We start from the raw sequence: 21,767 nt of genomic DNA on the forward strand, positions 1-21,767 counted from the left end.
CAGGTGTAACTAACTGAAAAGTGAACTGAGCTGATGGAAATTTACTGCAGGGAGGTTTGATAAATTAGTTTTTTCTACATATCATCCTGTTGATTATCATGTGTGACTCCTTTGAGGAGAAGTAATCTGATTAAAGGTAAAGGTGATTGTCCAGACTCTGTTTTTTCATGTCATGTTGCTCGCTGTATGTTCAGGCAGAACATCTGAATGAATGCAACTAGAAGTGAGGAGAAATAGATGTTTCCGTAAATTATAGATACCTGTTCTTTCCAATGTGCAGCTGACTGCTTCCCTGACCTGGCTGGTAAGGATGTCCTCTGACATTGAGACGAACATTGTGGCTGTAGAGCGAGTGAAGGAGTACACTGACACAGAGAAAGAGGTACAAAGACAAATGTCCAGGGGGTTGAACCCTTTGGGGTTGGGAAGTAGGGTTTCCCTAATTTTGGTGCTAGGTCTGGACTGCTCATTATCAATGGTGCAGAATAGAATTCAGTTTCAGTTTCAGCTAACGTTCCACAAAATATCAAACAAATTTTAGTGTAGCTTGAGCATTACTCAACAAAGGTTCTTTGTTGACATGTTGATTTAACTGCGTGTCTTCTGGCCACCAGGCTGAGTGGAAACACAAATGCCCCCCAATACCCCCCAGGTGGCCAACCAACGGCTGCATTGACATCAGAGGTTTTGGCTTGCGCTACCGCCATGACCTGGACCTGGCCATTCGCAACATGACCATTAAAATTAACGGGGGAGAGAAGGTCTGGAAATCACAATGAAGCAGATTGTAGCTCTACTGGATGTGATTTTGTGTGTTTGTGTTACATCATCCTGTGTGTGGTCTGCTGCATCTGTCGTCTAGGTTGGGATTGTGGGGCGCACCGGAGCAGGGAAATCTTCGCTAACACTTGGACTGTTCCGGATCATTGAGGGAGCTGAAGGCCACATCTTCATCGATGGAGTGGACATTGCTCAGCTGGGCCTCCATGATCTCCGCTCCAGGATCACCATTATTCCACAGGTCAGGGCGCAGAGGACAGGGTACATTATATTAATCCACTATGATGATGCTTTCATGGGTCTGTGTGGAATTGTATGGTGAGAGGCTGTATCCTTAGCACCTCTGACTAAGTTCACACAGGAAGCAGTCATTGTCATGATGGTTCTAGACTAGACTGTCTTTATTTGTCATTCATACTTACATTATTGCAATGTTCATCAGAGCAAAATTTTGTTGCTCTGGCAAAAAATCGCAGCAGGTGTTAAATAACATTATAGATAGAGCTACCAGCAGGTATTAACATAAAAATTGTGCAAAAGTATGTTACTGTACAGTATTAAAATATGTTTTATTGCACAGCAATAATATGCAAACAATACTCTGTGAGTATTAAACAAAGGCCAGAGTACATGGGTGTGGGTGGGTGAAGAGGGGATGGGGGAGTTTTTATTTGAGTTCGGCAGCGTCCAATAGAGTTGAACAGTGTTATGGCATACCCCCTTGCAGGACCCAGTGCTATTTTCAGGCTCTCTGAGGATGAATCTGGATCCTTTTGACAACTACGATGATGATGATGTATGGCGCGCTCTTGAACTTTCCCACCTCAAGACCTTTGTGTCTGGGTTACCTGATGGACTCAGCCATGAGTGTAGTGAGGGAGGAGAAAACCTCAGGTAACACTACTGCACAAATGTCCATACATACAGGAGTTGGGAGTTGGGAGAGAGGAGTCAGAAAACAGACAGCAGAGAGACGAGACAATAGTTAACAGAGAGATCAACTGGCGCACTCACATCCATAGTGAACCTATATGGAAAGTGAAACTACAGCTGACACTGTTCATTCAGTCTGGTTTAGATTCAGAAATAGACATTTTTGTCTATTGCTGCTTGTTGTTTAACCGTAACAGTGTGGCTGCAAAGGGTTTGTGTGGTTGGACTTGGAAACAAGAACCAGACCAGACTATGCTTTCTGGTTAAGGAGAGGATGAGTAGTTCACGAAATAGCCATTCTGCTGTCAGAACAATCAGCATATTAAAGTGAACTGGTGTTCTCAAGCACAGTCTGATTACTCTTAACACTGCTTCATCATGAAGCCAAAGTATTTGCGCTCTCCCTGTCTGTCTGGCTCCATCAACTCATTTACATTTGACACTTTGATATGAGCTTTGTTTTTAGACTTGTGTGTTCTCCATTCAGTGTGGGTCAAAGACAGTTGCTGTGCCTAGCCAGAGCTCTGCTTAGGAAAACCAAGATCCTGGTTTTAGATGAGGCCACAGCAGCTGTAGATCCTGAGACAGACAAACTAATCCAGTCCACTATCAGATCTCAGTTTGAAGACTGCACTGTCCTGACAATAGCTCATCGTCTCAACACCATAATGGACTACAACAGGTAATATACACACATGCCAACATCACTCATCTGATAAATAGGTCAATCTCACCTTGTTATGTTTGATTCTGATGTCATCAACTATGACACAACAGTTTTTTGTCATCTTCTGGTAACTTGATTGTGAAACTCAACACAAGAGGTGCATGAGGCAGAACTGAGGCTTTGGTAGTAGCAGATGGAAGGCATGTTATTGTAGAAAAACAAACAGCAGCCCTTCTCAAACGAGTGGTACTGGTTCATCTTCATGCCACTTGGAACAGAATGATTTTAATGAACCTTGTGTCTCCTGCAGGGTCCTGGTGTTGGACAGAGGTGAAATAGCAGAATTTGACACCCCCTCTCATCTCATCACCAAGAGAGGAGCCTTTCACAGCATGGCCAAAGATGCTGGGCTGGTCTGAAGCAGGAGGTCCCCCTGCTTGGTCCAGCTGCTCCCCTCCCCCCTGATCCTGGAGGCCTGAGTTTAAAAGAGATAGAAAGTGAGAGCTTCTTTGACTGTTCAAACAAAGGTTTTGGTTTGACCTGCCCCACCCAACGTCCAACATCCTTAGTCTGGCTCATGTGTATGTCCTCCAGTTTCTTTCTGTCGAAATTTCACGGTGTCTGCTGTTTCTGCCGTGGAAGCTGGAACAAGGATAGATAGATTAGCTTTTATTTTTTACAGACCAATGTTTCACTACTGAAACAGTTACTCTGCTCAGTAGCGTGTACATCTCTCAGATGAAACAGTTTTTTTTTTACGTTTTAGAAGCCTCTTACAGACTCATCACTATCCTGCTCTGTACCAGGTCCATATGTTAACAAGAACAAGGTGTTAAAAGCAGATGAGAATGTGAGCTGTCATATCAGTACAACTCTCCCTCCACTATATCGTGTACGTCTCCTCAGTAAGTGCATATGATGATGCAACTCCATACAGTTGTGCATCCTCAGTGTTAATAGAAAATTAAACTTGCCAGTGGAAAAGTGCTCAATCATCTTGTATTACCTGCATAAATTAAAATACCCAATTGCTGTTAAAAAGATTTTGTCAAAAGAGTTTGCACATTGTAGCTAACTAAGCAAGCTAGGTTGCACCTTAGAGGTGGTGATGTGCCATCTTATTAGTAAGAAATATCAGCTACACAGGTGATGATACACCAGACAGTGGGGTGCTTTATGACACTGAACAGTGGCACGCAGGAAGCACACCACAACTTCAAGCACACAAGCTCAAGCAATCTGCGCCACAGATTGTCTGTGACTGTTGATGCAGCACTGATTGTTTATTTATTGTTTTGTTTAGTTTTTTTGTTTGTTTGTTTGTTTCGTTGTGTTTTCTTCTAGCAACAGCTTTAACCTGTTGTGTTCACAGTAGCTGCTTGTGTGGTCAAAGGCTTTGCTTTGAAGCTGAGTATTTTCATACAGAACAATATCTATGTGTTCCTTTGGGCCTACAGGGAGTTGGTGTGTTGCATATTTTGTGATTAGATGTGACAGTCAGATAAAAACACATCAATTCATGATCATCAGAGTTTATTTGAAGTCATAAAATCGTAAAATAGAATAGAATAGAAATGCCTTTTTATTAATTGTTGGCAGACATCGTGGTTTATGCCCATACACAAATACACAGGTAAACAAAGGACCTTGAAAGGTGATTTGAATTTGCTTTGATTTTCTACTTTTTATCTGTGTAAAGTCAGTGGTGGTGACAGAATAAAATTTAAAGAAATTTACAGAATAAGTATTTGCTCTGGACATTGGACTGCAATTAGAGAAGTGTTTTATCAGACAGAGATCAATGTTGCATTAAACAGTATACAAGTCATTGTCTGCTGTTCAGACAAGCATTTATCAAATACAGCTCTGAGCACTTTTGTCCACACCACTTTCATACCTAGAAAAACCTATGAATATGCCTTATCACACAAATAAGGATAACTTGTACAAGCAAGAAATCATGCTGTAACTTCAGCAACACAAAACACAAAAAAAGAAAGAGAAGCTTTGGTAATGTTGAAGCATCTGGAGATTGAATCGTGGTAAACTGCAAAATATTTATGATTACAAACATTCTACTTTTTTGTATTTGGATTTTTTTCAATCTTTAAAATAAAAACAACTTCATCCTGAATGACAATACTTAGCCCACTTATTGGAATTTCCAGCCAATGTTTTCTGTTCCATGAAAGTGAAACTATAGAGTAGAGTATTTTACTGTAGTAAATTAATTAGAATTTATTTTTTCTGCATCTTAAAAAGTGAAGCTAAGCACAAATCTGAAGGGAAATTAGACAAATTGAATTAATTAAATATTTATCATCACTGAAAGAGACTAAAGTGATCATATTCAGCTAGATGCTGTTAATGGAACTGAGCATTATGGATTAAAATTATATTCCCAGCATCATCAACCTCTCTCCTTCTTTTGGGTGATAGCGGGGTTCAACCTGGGCATTTTGGCAGTCCAACACATAGATACAAACAGAGAAGAACAATCACTCGCACCTAGGAACAATTTACAGTCACCAATTATCCTAAAGATGTATGTCTTTAGGCGGTGGGAGGGAAGCCTGAGTACCCAGAGGAAACCCACGCAAGCATGGCCAGAACATGCAGACACTGCACAGAAGAGGCCCATGCCAGGAACCAAACCTATGATCTTATTGTGGGGCAACAGCATTAACCTATGTGCCACCGTGCTGCTAGTTCGCCATAACAGTTCTAAAAAAAAAAAAAATGTTTTGAGAGTAGGGAGGGCTGATTCCGGGGGAGGGATGTATCTGTGGGTTACCCCCACAGTGATTAAGGAACAAAGGGAATTGCATGGACTTCAATCCTGCCTGTGCTTGTGAATGAATGTATGTGTGTGTGTGTGTGTGTGTGTGTGTGTGTGTATATATATATATATATATATATATAATGGAAAAAATTATTAGACCACCCTTGTTTTCTTCAATTTCTTGTTTATTTTAATGCGTGGTATCACTAAAGGTATACTACCTGAAGAATACAATGAACATGACTAAAATGCAGCTGATTAACAAAATACTTTGTCCTATTTGAGATGCTTAAGGTGAATTGTATTCCCAGGGTATATAAGAGGCCATTTCATGTCATCAGCAGCATTGCACATGCAAAGGCCTGGAGTGGTTTCCTGCTTACATTCAAGCTGCGGCACAACTCAGAAGTTGTCAGCTCTCACATAATGCCTAAAACAAAAGAATTATGTGAAGCCACAAAGGCAACCATCTTGGCACTGCTGGAAATTGGCATGAGTGAGAGACAGGTAGCCAAAAAACTGAAGATCTCCAAGACAGCCGTTCATTACACCAAGAAAAAACAAGCCGAACATGGTACTACCACCAGACTTCCAGGGACCTTAAAAATCAGTGGGCACTGTCAAGATGTGACTTGTTCGGCAAGGACAGTTCGAAACCAACTTCTTGAAGCTGGTCTAAAGTCACACGGGGTACGGAAGAAGCCCTACATCAATGAAAGGCAGCAGAAGGCCCGGTTACTCTTTGCTAGGGATCACAAGGATTGGACCGTTGATGACTGGGCTAAGGTTCTCTTCAGTGATGAAACCAATTTTGAGTTGATGCTCACTCCAGCCAACTTACTGGTTAGGAGGAAGCCTGGAGAAGCCTACAAACCAGACTGTCTTTCCCCTACAGTAAAACATGGGGTGGATCAGTGATGATCTGGGGTTGTTTCAGTATGGGTGGCACAGGGCAAATGCAATTGTGTGAAGGGTGAATGAACCAGGTCATGTACAGGGCTACTCTTGAAAACAGTCTTCTTCCACCAGCTAGAAAACTCTCTACTGCCTGAAATTAATGGATTTTCCAACAAGACAATGCCCCTTGCCACATGGCAAGGTCAGTTAAAGCCTGGATGGAGAACCAGAACATTCGAACCATGCCTTGGCCTGCTCAATCACCAGATCTGAATCCAATGGAAAACCTGTGGTAAATCATCAAACTCAAAATGGAGAACCACAAGCCCAAAAACAAAGCAAATTTGTTTGAATTTGTGCAACAGGAATGGGCTGCTGTGACAGCAGAACAATGCCAGAAGTTGGTGGAGAGCAGGTCAAGATGCATGGCTGCAAAACAATGGTTATGCAATCAAGTACTAACTCCTGTGTGTATCATGTGACTAAAAGAGGCAGAAAAGAAAACATAGAATGCCTAAAAGCACTCTTTTTGGCAGTACAGTGCCATAGGTATTGATGCTAGATATCAGCTCTTAAATTAAACTCTTATGAGCTATTTTTGTTAGCATTATATTTGTCTAAACAAATGTACCTTTAGTTGTACCAGGCATTAAAATGAACAATAAATTTAAGAAAACAAGGGTGGTCTAATAATTTTTCCATGACTTTATTTATTTATTTATTTATTTGTTTGTCTGTCTCTGTATGGGGTTTATGTAATTAATTGTGTATTTCCATGTGCATGTCTATATATGTCAGTTGGTGTCTGCGTGAGTGCATATTTTGTGTATAAGTATCTGTCTTTCATTGTCCGCTTCTATATGACTGTGTGTGTGTGTTTCTGCTCCAAAGTCATCTAGACAGCAATTAAATCATGGCTGGCACCTGTAGCTCCAGGGTTGCTGTGACAACTGCCTGAGAGCAGAGGCAGAGGTCCCAAGACAACCCGATTTTTGGCGCGGTGGAACCTTCCAACTGGTGCTGTGTATGACAAAAACGGCAAATCCTATCAGAAAACTCACCAGAAGGTGATCGCTATAACAAGCTGCGTGTGACTTTTGGTGAATTCTAGAGCCTGAAATGTGAACAAGCTTTAGAGGTCCTTGACTCTATGCAGGACCCCGAGGCAAAAATAAGAAACGTAACCACGAAACGTAACCATGAATAATGGTTACGGCACTAATGAACAACTTGTGGTGGAAGGAATCGCCTGCAACTGTTACGGAGCGACAGTGACAAAGACGCCTACGTTTCCCATGATCCTTCGTTGTCGCGTCTGAAAAGAAGGAAGATGGCTGCGGTTGGTAGGGTCGAACGACTGTGGCTCTTTTAAAACGACAAAAGGGGCTGTTAATATGGTCCATCGCGTCCGGTTTAATGTCTCCGGAAGAGAAGGAACAAAATCCCAGACGGGGGCTCTGACCCACGACTAGAGACTTCCGGACAGGACTGAAGGTAACACATTTACAAACGGCGCCGTCTGATGCCTTTAGCTACTTAGCTACTGCAGGCTAAGTGAGATTGCTAGCCAGCTGAATGCATACTGTCGACATATCTTTACACACACGAGATATCCTTACACGTCCTTCCAGGGGGGTTATTGTAATATGTATATCAATCTCGGGTCTCAAACAATGTAACGGCCAATGAGTTAGTTATTGTGATAATCGACGTTCGTGGCAATGCTAGCACCGAAGAATGAGAAAGTGAGAGCCACAGGAAAGTTTCCTTGTGTCACCAAGAGACAGAGGCAACAAAGAGCACCGAACTATCAGAACTATGTTAATACTCGGTGCAGGCCATCATGGACGACACACAGAGAAACCAGGTAAATTGGTATTATGTAGGATGCCATTTGTCCACCACCTTACATTACTTCAGTTTAGTCTGATAAGGTGGTGGAAGCCAGAGTGAATCAGCAGAACCGGAGAGTACAATAGCTGGAGCCAGTGTCCTTTAACATGAGAAGGAAGACCTGCTCCATGCTTACTGGCCGAGTGGGATCTTATAATGAAGCTAATACCTCAGTGCCAATGGAGATTTTATTTTTTCTGAAGTTTGATGTCATACTCCTTCTGGGTCCCTGTTGCTCTGACACACCTGACTTCATAGCATTAATCACAGACTGTATGCCTCTCCATGGCTTTTCTATTCCCTGACACATTCTCAGTCTCTGTGCTCTCTCCCTCTGTTTTCTTTCATTACTTGTTCACCATAAACAAGCAGCTTATCTTATTAATGAGGGGTCTAACATTTAGCACAATGTCTAGTTTATTGACATTTTTACTTGTTGATTTACTTCACATGGTTATGTGACCATCTGAAGTTTGACTTTCAAGCCGATAGTTCTTGTAAGATGTGTCCTGTTCTTTTTTTTTCTTTTTTTTTTTTTAAGGCTTCCACTTGGATTTTGGTTCTCTGACGTGGTCCACTGTCTGACTTCTGTACCACCAGTTTTCCTGGCCCATGGACTTGACACCAGCAACTGTCTGCAAACGGAGGCCTCCTGCTTCCTCTTCCCCATGTGGCATTAGAGAGATTGCCAGGAGCCCTCCTCTCTGTTCACCAGCCTTGTCTCTGTCGTCTTCTTCATCTGATTCATCATCACCCTTGTCTACGTCCTCCTCAGTCTATGCCAATTTGTCCCTGTATCAGAACCATGTAAATGGTCATATTCAGGGCACAGAGGTGGCCAGGGTGTTGTCCACATCTGCCTCTCTAGCAACACAGTGTCTCTCCACATCTACACCCAGCACCATCCCTCTTGACTTCTGCTTTCATACCTTTGTGCAGCCCAGTCTGGGTTGTGCGGAAGAAGAAAGAAAAAGGGAGATGTATGATCCTTTCCATCCCACTGAGGGAGACAAGGAGGGGGGAGTAATGGTGGAGGAAGTAGAAGGGGAGAAATACGACCCCTTTGACCCCACTGGTTCCCCAGCATCAGACACTGATGAGGGGAGTGGGATACCAAGGTTGGCGAAGAGAAAGACTGAGAGAGGAGATGAGAAGAGAGAGGAAGACCCCCCCGATTCCACGGCCACTTTGAATGATCTGCAAAGTCCCTTACAGGTTACCCAGCTTCATCTGAGGAGGAGAGTGGGCTGTAACACCACCAAGTCCAGAGAACAGAGAGAGAGCACAGATTCTGATCACTCTGAGATAGAGGAGGGGGAGATTGTTGGGGCTATTGACAGAGATGGAAGCAATAAGAAAGCAGCTGGAGAAATATTCTCTCCGAACTCTTCCAAAGTCTCCTTCTTTAGTTCAAAGCCAGAACGCATTCTCCGGGTGGTGGATGGAGATGGTTTTGTGTCTGTGTGTGCAGAGGGCAGCTGGGAGGTGGACAGGGACTCTGAGGATAAACCTGTGGTGGGAGTGGAGGATCTAAGACGGAAGCTGGTCAGCAGAAGAAAGGAACGATATCGTTCCTTTCCTGCCACCTCCCCCATCTCTTCTCACCCACCACCACCTCCTCCATCCCATCCTCCTGTGCCTGCACCCTCTACCCCCCTCACAGCTCCTGTAGAGCCAGTCAGCAAGAAATCCTCCAAAAATTCCAAGGACAGAGACCAACAGAAAAGCAAGGACAGGAAGACAGGAGAAAAGGAAGAGAGAAGAAAGAAGAGGAGGAAAGACAGGGAGGGTGGTGTGGAGAGGAACAAAGAAAAGGAGCAAGGGTACAAAATTGGAAAGGATGTCAAAGGAAGAAGTAGCAGGAGCAGCAGCCGAAAGAGGAAGAAGAGAAAGCACAGCAGCCCAGAGGCCTTGCGATCCTGTAACTCCTCAGGCAGAGGGAGCCACAAGATATGCTCATTTTCAGGCCTATCTGAAGAAAGATATAGAGAAAGAGACAGTGACAGGAACAGAAGTAGAGATGGAGAGAGGGAGAGAGGGAGAGAAAGAGAAAGAGTCAGGGGCAGAGAGAGTGAACAAAATGCGAAAAATAGCCATAAAAGAGATGAAAGTGACACAGGTTCAAGCTCGAGAAAAAGGGAACGGGAAAGAAAGGAAAGACAAAATTCAATCAACAAAGAGCGGGGCATTTCAAAGCGGTCCAAAAAGAGCAGCGAGAAGAGGGATGGTGACAGGAAAAGGCAGCACGACAGGGAACGAAGACGCAATGGTCGTCCTGTTGTCCCACCCTCTATCCAAGACCTCAATGGCTCAGACCTTTTTGCCATTAAGCGAACCATTACAGTCACTACCACCACTACCACCACCACTGTACCTGGCTCTCCAAGACTCCCTCCAGCTTCCCCATGTCGGCCTGTGCAGGACTCTAACAAGCAAAACAAGTGGAAAAAGAAAAGGAAACGGCATTCTGCAGGGGAGGCACAAGAGCGAGAAGGTTGTCTTAGCAGATCTCAGTCCGTCTCACCTCCAAGGTACCACAGTTATGAATCAGACCGATATTCAGACAAAATGGAGATTGATGTGCTGTCTTTGGATGGTGAGGCTTTAGACTCGGACTACCCTTCCCTGGAGGATACACCTCCTTCTGCCCTGCCCCCAGAACCACCTGCCTCCAGTCCCAAAATTAAGACTGCCCAAAAGACTGGACGACATCACCCCAAAAAGAAATCTCGCACAATAAAGAAAGCTGGCCAGTCTGAATCCTCCTCTTCATCTTCCATTAGAACCAAAAGCAAATGCCTCTCGTCACTGACAATCACCTCAGGCTCTGTTCCAGTCTCATCTGGTCTCTCATCAGCTAAGCGAGCTAAGAAAGTAGGAAAGGACAAAGAACGGGACAAAAGAAGCAGAAAGAATGTGGGTCGCTCTGGTAAATCCAAAAAAGAGAGCAGCAGTAGTCGGAAAGGAAAACTTCAGTCCAAAGTGTCTGTTTTGGTTCGTGAGGGTGTGAGTAGCACCACAGGGTCTTCAGTTGGCTCTGGTAAGTTGGACATGGACCTCTTGGGACCAGGAAGTACAGGGACTGGTACTGGGGGCTCAGTGGTGGGTGGCTCCATTGCAGTTGTTTTCTGCAGGGACAATGAGAGCAGGTCTCCATTCCTCAAACCTTGCTCAGAGCCACTGTCGCTGAGCAGCCGCAATAAAGATCTGGCCAGTACAGGAAAGCGAAGCTGCCTGGCTGCACCACCATCCTCTTTATCCAGTCCTGGAGGATTAAAATCCAAGAAAACTAAAGCCAGCTCTATCACTTCCACCTCTTCTTCTGCCTCGTCCCCCTCGTCGTCTCTGGCAGCCAAGCGCCGCAGACGGCTAACCAAGAAGACAAGAGAAAAGGGTGGAGCAGTTGGGTTAACAGTTGGAGATGGCTGTCAAGCGAAAGCCACATCTGAAGGCTGGGGTGGATCTTCTGTAAAAGTTCCATTAGCCAGTGCAGATGGGATCCAGTCGGTCAGTCCACACACTTGTCCAGCAGGCCCTGCCCCCTGTTCTTCCTCATCTTCATCTTCTTCGTCCACCAGTGTGCTCCCACCTTCCACTTCTCCACTACATACACCTCCCCCCTCTATGGCTTCTTTGCGGGACACCAGGGATTCTTCACCAGACTCTCAGACTGTGGACAGCAGCTGTAAGACTCCAGACCCTTCTTTTCTCGCAGAGGACTGTCCAACTCAGACCAGCCCCCCACGGCAGATGTCCAGTCCATCCAGTCTCTCCACCCTCCAAGGAGCCAGCCTCAGCATCACCTTGTCTACACCCACAGCTAAGCCTCCCCCTGCAGATGATGCACCTAAATCTCTGGCTTCTCCTCCCTGCTCCTCCTCCTCCTCTTCCTCAGCTGGCTGTGGTCTCACATCCCTGTCTCTGCCTCAGTCTACATCAGACCCCTCCTCCTCTGTATCATCATCATCTCCCAGTAAGCCTCCCCCTCCACTGCCACCCCCAGCAGCGCCTGGACTCCCCTGGAGTCTGCAGACTGGGGTAGACTGCACAACAGGAGGAGTCCTTGCGTGTGAGTTCACTTAGTGGTTGCACAGAAATCTGCCCTGTTGCAAGTTCAGCCTTCTGCGACAGGGAGGCCCCTATCTTGTTGCTTTTACACTTTACTGATGTGTTGAAACACTGCAAACTTTTACTTATATGCACTGAATTGCAGCAGCCCACTGCTTTAGTTTCATTTTCACTAATGGATTAGTTCAGTCTTACGAATGTTGTTAGTCATGTGTGGTGACCCATTGGCTGAACCTTGTGTACTTTTCATTCTGGTCTGCAGGACAATGATATGCAATCAGTAAATCACTGAGCTCAGCATAACATACCTCCACCAGACTAAGCTTTGTACTGATGTTATATATCGCCTCCACTGTCATCAGTTACTACAGCATAATGCCACTTTATTGTTTTGTATTGTGTTCTGTACAGATCAGACCTTAGTTCTGCATATTTTGAGTCTTAGTTTGTTGTAACCACATTAAACTATTGTAGGACTAAACACTGAGCAAGGTTGTTGTATCCAATATCATTCCAAAACAGGAAGAGAATGTGTAATATGACCCCTTGCCTATGTTGGCCTTTCTCTGAAATGTTGTCTCTGTTCTTCATATTCTCAGTGACGGCTTTGCTCTTCAAAATGGAGGAGGCCAACATTGCCAGCAGAGCCAAAGCACAAGAGTTCATTCAGGCAACTAGCCAGGTGAAGTGTGTGCGTTTGTGCGCACTGTCGGGGTAATAAGGGGGTCACACGATAGTGATGTGATTCCTGAACATACATCCATCCATCCATCCATCCTTCTTCTACCGCTTTGCCATTTCTGGGTTGTGGGGGGGTTCTGAAGCCAATCCCAGCCAACGTTCTGGGCGAGGGCGGGGTACACCCTCGAAAGGTCACCAGTCCATCACAGGGCCAACACACAAAGATGAACAACCACTCATACTCAGACCTACAGACAATTTAGAGTCACCAGTTAACCGTGACTCTAAATGTGCGTGTCTTTGGACGGTGGGAGGAAAACCATGCAGACACGGGGAAAATGTGTACTCAACACAGAAAGGCCCCAGGCTAGGGACTGAAACCCACGACCTACTTATTGTGGAACAACAGTGCTAACCATTACGCTGCTGTGATTCCTGAACAAATTGTTCAAAACAAATGAGCTGCCGAAAGAGGAGACCAGAAAATGTTTCACTGTTGTGCAACTGTGACTGCAGGGATTAAAGTTAATCACTATATTGCGAGGAAAAACAGAATCTCTGGTTTGTTGTTTCACTCCCCTTTCCTCCCAGCTATGAGCCGTCCCTCACCAGCTCAGTGCCCTGTTCAGATCAATGTTACAAAAAGTGCTTTACACTAGGGCTGAAACCATTCCTTAAATAATTTGAGTACCTTGATTACAAAAAATTGTCGAGGAATTTCCTCTGCCTCAAGGAATTGCTTAGTTTTTACAGAGCATGGTATTTCGCCTGGATTTCAAGAGCTCTCCATTGACTTTTTATTGTGTGAAGGTGTCTCTTGTCACTCTCCGTGTCCAGCAAACACAAACAAATGCCCAAAAGCTGCTGTGTGGTATCCGCAATTTTTTTCTGTTTGGCAGCTTATAAAAATTTTGTACAAGGTTTTTTTTTACCCTGTTAATAGTGCAGCATACCACACAGCAGCTTTTGGGCATTTGTTTGTTTTCTGGCACACGGAGAGTGACAAGACACCTAGCAGTGGGAAGATGGAGGAAAGACCTGATGACAATGAAAGCGAAGATGAACCTTCATTGTCAAAAAAAAAAAAAGGAACCCAATTATTAAGTGAAATGTCTTATTTTCTCATGTATATAATTACACTTTATCCAATTACTTGAGTAATCAATGGAATTTTCAGGAGAATACTCGATTACTAAAATACTCAATAGCTGCAGCCCTACTTTACACACACAAAAAAAAAAAAAACTATCCCCCATCCAGGCCACATCACCATCCATGCACACACATGCATTCTCACACAGACATTCAAATTAAAACAGGAGATTATGTTTGTCTCGCATAGGTAATTAGTGCGCCAAATGGAAAATGTCTGCATGAAGAACATGATTTTCCCATTTCAAATTTGTGGTTTTAACAGTATGAAATCAGTGGGGACCGGGACTGGTTTGAGCTTGTGTGCGCACTGACTCAGTGACTGAAATGACTAATACACTTTGCTAAGTGATTAATAGAAACTTGATTCAGTGAAAGGAATCCAGTTTCCTATTCCTATCACACAGGTCTCTGGTTCAGTGTTTACCTAATTGTTGTAACCTACATTCCTCTGACAAAATCTTAACATTTGCTGTCCAGCCCAACAAAGTGTTTGAATCCAGTTTGAACTTTTGTGTAGAGTGTATAAATGACAGCAGCTCATGATTCATGAGTTAAGAGTTCTGAGTTTCTGGAGCTGAAAGCCTAGAATTGGGTGTTTTCTGGAATAGACTCCAGGTTGAACAAAAGCAAAGGATGGGTCTAATTGAAGGAATTAGTTTTAAGAGATGACAATGTTGATACACACTTAGTCTGAGCGTGTCTTATACTTTGTCTCTCATGCAGATTCTCTCCAAGGCCAATCAGAGCCAGCCCCAGCAGCAACCCCCCCTCTCCTCAGCCTCTGCCTCCTCCTCCTCCTCACAGATCCCCCCCCCCCCTTCTCTCCCTCCGCCTCCTAGTCTGAGCCCAGCCCAATTCATCCTCCACAGCTCCCTCCCGTTGGTTGCCTGCACCCAAACGCCACCTTCTCACCTGCATCCCTCCAAAAGTGGTGTCTGTGCACAGACTCCTCCCTCCATCATGCCAGTGGGACTGTCAGGAGTGACTGGGGCCTCTGGTGTTACTGTATGGGACAGTGAAAACAAAGATCCTGATAAGGTACAGTTTTTGTGATTCAACCCATTGTGGCAGTTACTGCATAGAAAGAAACTTAATTAAGAACTTAATTTTACCTAATTCAGATTCATCTCAGGAACAGTAATTGAAGATAGCGTGTATGGGAAATTTGTCGTTACAGCAGCAACTGCATATATTCAAAAAAATACAAGAATAGAAACAAGGAATATAAGTATGTGAAAAATATAAAGTGATAAGAGAAACTTTTAAATATTGCAAAAAATTTTATGGTCCCAAGTGCAGATTTTATTGCACCAAACATTCATATTTTTCAAGTATTCAAACTTTAACAGAACTCTGGTGATGACACTAAACTGCTCATATCTTCTCACAATGTTTTACGATTTGTTTTCTCTCGCCTTTCCAATATTTTATTTAAGCCTTAGGCTGTTTTTCTTACAAGTATCAAAGTAATAAGTGTAATGTTTAATTAGATCTGTTAAATAAAAAAAATTAACAGACCTAATTAAAATTTTTTTTTTTTTTTTTAGATTTTTTTTTTTAAATGCAAGCCAAATGACTTTATGAACTTGCTTTTTAAATTTATTTAAAATAGAAAGTGTTATTGGGCCTGTGCTTTATTGTGATCGAAATGTGCTGAAATTGGCGTAACTTAGGAAACAAAGAAAAAATTGTCCTTTTTTCTGTTTTATTTAGTTTTTTGTATAAATTATTTATCATGTCTGTTCCATGCATTACCCAGTACCTCAAGAAGCTGCACACCCAGGAACGAGCAGTGGAGGAGGTAAAGCTTGCCATTAAACCTTACTATCAACGCAAAGACATCAACAAGAATGAGTACAAAGACATCCTCAGGAAAGCTGTGCATAAGGTCAGTTCACATATTCAATAATGTATGTAGAATAGGTATGAGTAGTAGAGACTAGTAGAATAGACTGAGTTCAATGTTTATCCATCCATCTTTTACCGCTTTTCTGTTTCTGGGTCGTTTGGGGGGGTGCTGGAACTAATCCCAGCTCACTCTGGGCGAGAGCGGGGTACACACGGGACAGGGTCCATCGCAGGGCCAACACACAGAGACAGACAGACAAACAACCCCTCACACTCAGACCTACGGACAATTTAGAGTCGCCAAGTTAACCTAGACATGTATGTTTTTCGACACTGGGAGGAAACCTACACATACACAAGGAGAACATGCAAACGCGGCACAGAAAGCGCAAACCTGCAACCTTCTTATTGTGAGGCGATAGCGCTAACCACCATGCTGCTATGCTGCATAAATGTTTATGTACTTCATTATATAGCTTACTGGTTAGTCAAAGGTGTGTATACCTCAGTGTACATCTGACCGACATGAGTGAAACTCAGGGTAGAAGTAGATTGGTGGATCAATGGATCAATCACCAATAAAAACATGTTCATGGACTTCTTCCCGGACATGACAGTGGGACCCTCATACCAGAATCACACTGAATGATTTGTGAGTCATAGCTATAGTTGCTGATCCGTCTTAACTGATAAAGTTAAGGGTGTTCATCATGGCATGATGAATGCACCATTCAAGTCGATACAGATTAGGGCAACACAATGATTTGTACTATTAGTTCAAATAGACAGTTTTCTTACTCATCATTACGAATCTTTTTCTTTCCTCACTCCTTGCTAGTTCACTTCTATAGACACACTGAAATATGTCTCAACATACAACACAAGTTCAAAATTCAAACATTAAGCAGCTTATTTTAGGGGTGGAACGATTCACTTCAACAACAATTCGATTCGAATCACGATTCATGGTTGCTGATTCGATTCAAGGACGATCTTGGTTCATTTAGAACAATTCAATATTTGATCCACACAGTGACTTGAAATCGATTCATTAAATTTTTAGCCAAAAATTCAACCAGTATGACTCTGAAATACATACCTGGGTACTGGACAGTGCAGGCAAAGTTTCAGCGTTTCTGTTGTATCTTGTAATGAAATCAGGTTTAAATTAATTATGGATATTATAAACAAGCAGACAACAATTAATGACAAATGTATTAACCTTTTATTTGAATGAAGTGCAACCAGAAGGTTAACCTTCTGCTCTCATTTTCAATATAAACAGTACACAATAAAGTGCAACAGACATATATTTAGGTTGCATTAACAAGAGGTTTACTTGCTACTTCTGTTGTTGTTTTCAACATAAAAATAATACTGTTTAAATCTCAAAAGTGAAGTTCAACCAACATTTCTTCAGGAGAGGTGCCTGGACTGCCTGCATTTTGTTTAATCCCATGGCCCCTTAGTAAATGATTTGAAAGATTCTTTGCGGTTTTTTTATTTGGCTTCTACATATTATACAAACGGCGACTGACTTATTTAGAACACCCGCGTCTTTGCAAAAGCCAAAATGTTTCCACACACAGGATCGAAAAGGTGGCTTGTAAATTTCTTTCTCGCTGTCTCCTCCACCATGCTGCGTTTTGTTGTCATTCTGAGTTTCACACTTCTGTTGGCGCGTGCCAGAGACAGGCAGACTGAATTCGAGTACCATTTTTAATGTGTCTTAAGTGCAAAAAAACAAACACACATCCATACAATTTTTGTTCTTAAATCCAATGTGCAGTTTCCAAATATTGATGAAAATCGATTCTTTAACATTTCAAATGATTTTAATTGATATGTTGTCCAATGCCAGTTTGCCCAGCACAGATCAATGCAGTTTGATCACAGGAATATAAATCGATTAATCGTTACACCCCTAGTTTATTGTGTCTAACTTGGTGTATTTGTTTTTACGCTTCCAGTAGTACAACTGAAACAGTGACACAGTGTTAGATCCTACTCTTCTTAATCACATGAAAAAGATGTGCTGTTGTCATTAATCAGATCTGCCACAGCCGCACTGGAGAGATCAACCCAGTCAAAGTCAGCAACCTTGTGAAGCTCTATGTGCAACGCTATAAGTACTTCCGGAAACATGGACGAAAAATGGATGAGGAGGAAAGGGATGACCGGGAGGCAGGAGCACTGCACTCATCTGCCTGAGAAAAGACTCTGCATCTGTTCTGCTCAAGACCTGGGCCATCCACTGATTGTTTTTGTGTAATATTTTTATTGTTTTCATGGCCTCCTTGTCTGTTTTTATGTGATCTTAAGGAAGTCTTCACCCCTTCTGATCTCATTGTAAATATGTCCCATTTATAAAATGTATCACATGTAAAATGTTGAGTTGGCTGGTATCATGCACACCTGATTTTTCTTTTTCTTTTTTGGGAGGGGTGGGTGGGCAGCATAGTGTTTTCAATCTCTTCACAGCAAAGATACTGATGAGTGTTTTTCAGCAGAATTTGAGTAGGTGGTCTGGTTGGTCCTACCACCCACATTTTTATTAAAATCCCAGGTGATAGGAGGTGTAATAATCACATCAAAATATATTGTATAACTTAAAGGGAGAGTTAGACCCCTTTGGTTTCTGAGTCTGCAGACAATGTGAAACTGAGCTGGACTGCTGGACCTGGCGACCAGTTCTTTCGCTCTACTGTCTGAGTATTGTTTGCATGTGTCACTGAGGTTGAGAAAATTACTAAATCTCTTTACAAAATATACATGTTGCTTTAAAACCAGCAGAGTGGAGTGGTTTTATTGGTTTTCTGTGCTTGCATCCTGTCTGGATGAATGCAGCTGACACTCAGATGATGTTCCTGCGCTGGACTGATCAGATCAATATGGTCTATTGCTAATTATAATTTATATAGGTGATTTGGTTTATAACAGTTAACATAAAGAATAAGCAAAGCAAGCACTACAAGTCAGACTTGTTTATAACATTTAAAAAAACAATCACAGATTTTTAAATTTGTGATTTAAGTGCGGTAGGAATAGGAAAATGTGCAAAATTCAGAGTTCACTGGGCAAGACTTACTGAACATTAAGCCACAAATTATGTCAGGCGGTTTATGTAGAATTCTTATTTGTATGCTCCGAATCACCATCTTCCACACCGAACTATTGATCGTTAACAGAAGTGGAGGACTCTTACCTGAAACGCGTTCCTCACTCCATAGACATGTATACATCGACGCTGCGTTGACTGCTGCTGCCAATTGGAGCAACGTGCCTACATGGCGGCTATCTTGGTACAGTGCCCCTCGCTCGTGCTTTACATCTATAGAGGGGTGATGTGTTTGCACTATTTAAGTGATCATAAATTGCTCAACAGTAATGAAGCATAGTATCAACATGTCAGCATATGTTCATGTGGGTTGTTACAAACGTCAGACATGGGGGACAGAGATAAAAGATAAATAGAACGTGTTCAAGTCTTTATTTAGATAATTGTTTCATTTGAATACTATTATTGCTACTATCATTATGTCCATCCATTGTCATGCACGCCACTCACAGACCACAAGCATTAAGTTCTTCCAATGCATGAACAACTAAGACCTTCAGTGTTTCTGGTGAGAGAGCACTGGCCAGATAGTGAGCAATTGGAGCTTTCTGATGCCCTTGTATGCCAACTACCATAAACACAAGAGCCTTGGTGGCAACATCTGTTTCGTTAAATCCATCCCCCATATCCACAAACCTTGCCATTGTTTCAGTTTGGGGATTGTATTACACATGTTTTTTTTTTTTTGTTTGTTTTTTTTTATGGCTATGGCATCCAGCATCAGTGTCACCCATCCATATTTAGTCCAGTCCATCTTCTTCCCAGCATGTCCAGCATCATCTTATTTAGACCAGGCTTTAGCATCATCCAACGTCAGCCACCTTTGTAAAAAATAAAAAGTAGTAATTTAAACACTTTAACCCTTATAGAAAAAATTAAACAGAGGAAATAGCATATGTGAAAGCTCAAAATGTACCAGAATGCATTATGTGATGATTTGATGTGAGCTTTTAGATCAGTAATTTTCTCTGTCACAAAGCATAATTTGTAGGACTAATGTGGGTAATGTATTTAACAATTAGGCAACATGAAAAATACTGTTGCGATATATGGGGATGCGGGAGGGGAAGATGTTGACACTCCCTCAGGTAACTCAGGTAATAAGCTTTGCGTGAGGGCAAATTCTCTCTGCTCTCTAGTATACTCATGGCCCTTTATGGCCAAGAGGTCTACCTGAAGTTCTGAAATTAAGTTAGCACAAACTAATTAGTAAGACCCCTTTAAATAATAAGGAAGGATGAGTGTAACACAGAGTGTGAACTTTAAGAAGGCTACCTATATAAAATATTCAAATTAGTGTTGCCATTTTACCCGATTAGAATTCAAGCCTGTCTTTCAGCTCTTCATTTATGAGGTTTTTCTCCCTCAAATCCTCAAGAAGAGCGTGTACATTCTTCTTTGCCCTTCGCTCCCGGATCAAACAATTCCTCTTCTCGTGCTCCAGACTCTCCCCTCTAGCCAGAGCTTCAAAGTCTAGCCTTTAGAGCAGTGGGAGAAGCAGGCAAAGCGTAACTGTGGTCCTAGCGGAAAGAGGGATGGAAATATTGAGTGATGTTTATAACTCATCACTAACAGATGTACGTGGCCCCATATGAGTGTCTTAGTGTCAGGGACACATGTGCAACAACTACAGTTTGCTTCAACGTATGCTCGTATACTTTGAATGTGTCTAAAATGAGTTGCAGAGAGCAACTGCGACAGAGGTTTTAATATGATCAGAGCCTTGATGCTCTGATGTGTTTGGGAAATATTACATGCAGATACTTACAACATTACACTGAGGTTCAGCTTCATGGAAAAGTTGAGGCAAGTCCACTAGCAGGCTCTCTTGAGCTTTCTTCAAAGTTTGTATGGTCCTTGATGGTACTTGCTAAAATGTAAGAAATATAACACAAGATTAAAAAAAAGTTTTAAGCATCAGAAAGTATACTGTACTTTATTCCATGCAGACAGAAAAAATGTTAAGAAAAGTGCATCATTAAGTTGTTTCAAATGCTTACAGACATATGAATCATGGACATGAATACATGAATCCTTTAGCCAAATGCCACATATACCTTTTGTAAATGTAGTTAAAGACAGACACTTTGACTCCATGTCTCAGCTGGATAATCTGAGCTGTCCTGTCAAAATTCTTAAAATGCTCACTGCAGTGCAAGGACCTCTCACTTGCCATTTCACTGCCAGTTCCCATTGTCTCCTAAAAATATTATCTTTAGTAAACCTTAAAAATGTGAGAGAAGTAGCCAGAGATGTAAATAATTTTCTACACCAAAAAGAATTTTCATCCTTCACATTGAGGTTAAGTACATAATACATGTACTGTACATATACATCCAATATCTATCATTGATCTTCTAACTGGTGTCACTGCAGTCTAAGGTCTGTTTTTTTTTTTTTCATACCAGAGGCAGCTTATAGATGAAATAACATAGCATTTTAACCAAAATTTTGTCTTTAAGATGCAATACACGGGGAAACATAAAGTGAGCTGGTTATATTATGTCCTGTCAGAGTTTATTTCACTATTTAAAAACCTGCTCACGCGATATAATACTTACATTACTTACTTACCTGTGAAAAGTGATTCCATGGAACCTGGTATTTATGTTCCGCTCATTAGAACAACCATAAGCGGCAAAAGTCAGGCATCTTCTCGTCGGGATTGTCAAGGATTGTCTGCTGAAAACAGCAAAATTTGTATTTGGGTGGTAAAACCGAAATTTTTTAAAATATCCAACCATCCTGTGTCATAGCTACGTGTGTGGCGTTTTTAACAAATCAAACCGTTTGGAAATCTGTCAAGATTTCAGTGACTAATTTTACTTTGAGATTGTGGAGTACCAAGACGGCAGCGCTTTAGGTACATCTCTACACGCTCAATACGGCGTCTACGTATATATGTCTATGCCTCACTCCAGTTACTGAACGGAAATCTAGTCTGT

General features: G+C 42.3%; 2 protein-coding genes and 1 long non-coding RNA gene across 9 annotated transcripts in view; 2 read left to right on the top strand and 1 right to left on the bottom strand.

Moving 5' to 3' along the window:
- Window positions 1-4,731, top strand: part of abcc1 (ATP binding cassette subfamily C member 1 (ABCC1 blood group)) — a 35,819-nt gene extending 31,088 nt beyond the window's left edge. For 5 of the 6 annotated variants that reach the window (XM_029507960.1, XM_029507961.1, XM_029507963.1 and 2 more), the window contains exons 26-31: window positions 281-382; window positions 615-761; window positions 863-1,021; window positions 1,508-1,674; window positions 2,201-2,395; window positions 2,691-4,731. In XM_029507960.1, the coding sequence (XP_029363820.1) occupies window positions 281-382; window positions 615-761; window positions 863-1,021; window positions 1,508-1,674; window positions 2,201-2,395; window positions 2,691-2,799 (879 nt within the window). In that variant the 3' untranslated portion in view covers window positions 2,800-4,731. Of the gene's footprint in view, window positions 1-280; window positions 383-614; window positions 762-862; window positions 1,022-1,507; window positions 1,675-2,200; window positions 2,396-2,690 lie in introns of those variants that run through there. The other variant, XM_029507965.1, reaches the window with a different exon arrangement.
- Window positions 4,732-7,380: 2,649 nt separating this feature from the next.
- Window positions 7,381-18,567, top strand: scaf1 (SR-related CTD-associated factor 1). 2 transcript variants are annotated; one of them, XM_029507967.1, is made up of 6 exons: window positions 7,381-7,553; window positions 8,553-12,021; window positions 12,620-12,702; window positions 14,580-14,894; window positions 15,616-15,744; window positions 17,757-18,567. In XM_029507967.1, the coding sequence occupies exons 2-6, from the start codon at window positions 8,565-8,567 to the stop codon at window positions 17,913-17,915; spliced, it is 4,143 nt and encodes a 1,380-aa protein (XP_029363827.1). In that variant the 5' UTR covers window positions 7,381-7,553; window positions 8,553-8,564; the 3' UTR covers window positions 17,916-18,567. The 2 variants fall into 2 exon arrangements, with proteins under 2 accessions (XP_029363827.1, XP_029363826.1); XM_029507966.1 differs by having other exon boundaries at window positions 8,494-12,021; window positions 17,757-18,566.
- Window positions 18,568-19,459: 892 nt separating this feature from the next.
- On the bottom strand, window positions 19,460-21,715 carry LOC115047179 (uncharacterized). Its single transcript, XR_003841004.1, has 4 exons — window positions 21,397-21,715; window positions 20,591-20,692; window positions 20,134-20,342; window positions 19,460-19,643 (listed from the first exon to the last, which is right to left on the bottom strand). It is a non-coding gene; the product is annotated as an uncharacterized LOC115047179 (long non-coding RNA).
- Window positions 21,716-21,767: the final 52 nt, after the last annotated feature.

The sequence above is a fragment of the Echeneis naucrates genome, chromosome 8 (assembly GCF_900963305.1).
Source record: "Echeneis naucrates chromosome 8, fEcheNa1.1, whole genome shotgun sequence".
In the NCBI taxonomy this organism is placed as follows: Eukaryota; Metazoa; Chordata; class Actinopteri; order Carangiformes; family Echeneidae; genus Echeneis; species Echeneis naucrates.

Excerpts from the sequence above, each read along its gene's own strand:
- scaf1 (XM_029507967.1), top strand. The coding sequence starts at position 8,565 with ATGGACTTGACACCAGCAACTGTCTGCAAACGGAGGCCTCCTGCTTCC. Across the intron at positions 12,703-14,579 it reads TCATTCAGGCAACTAGCCAG|ATTCTCTCCAAGGCCAATCA; the intron begins GTGAAGTGTGTG and ends TCTCTCATGCAG. Across the intron at positions 15,745-17,756 it reads TCAGGAAAGCTGTGCATAAG|ATCTGCCACAGCCGCACTGG; the intron begins GTCAGTTCACAT and ends GTCATTAATCAG.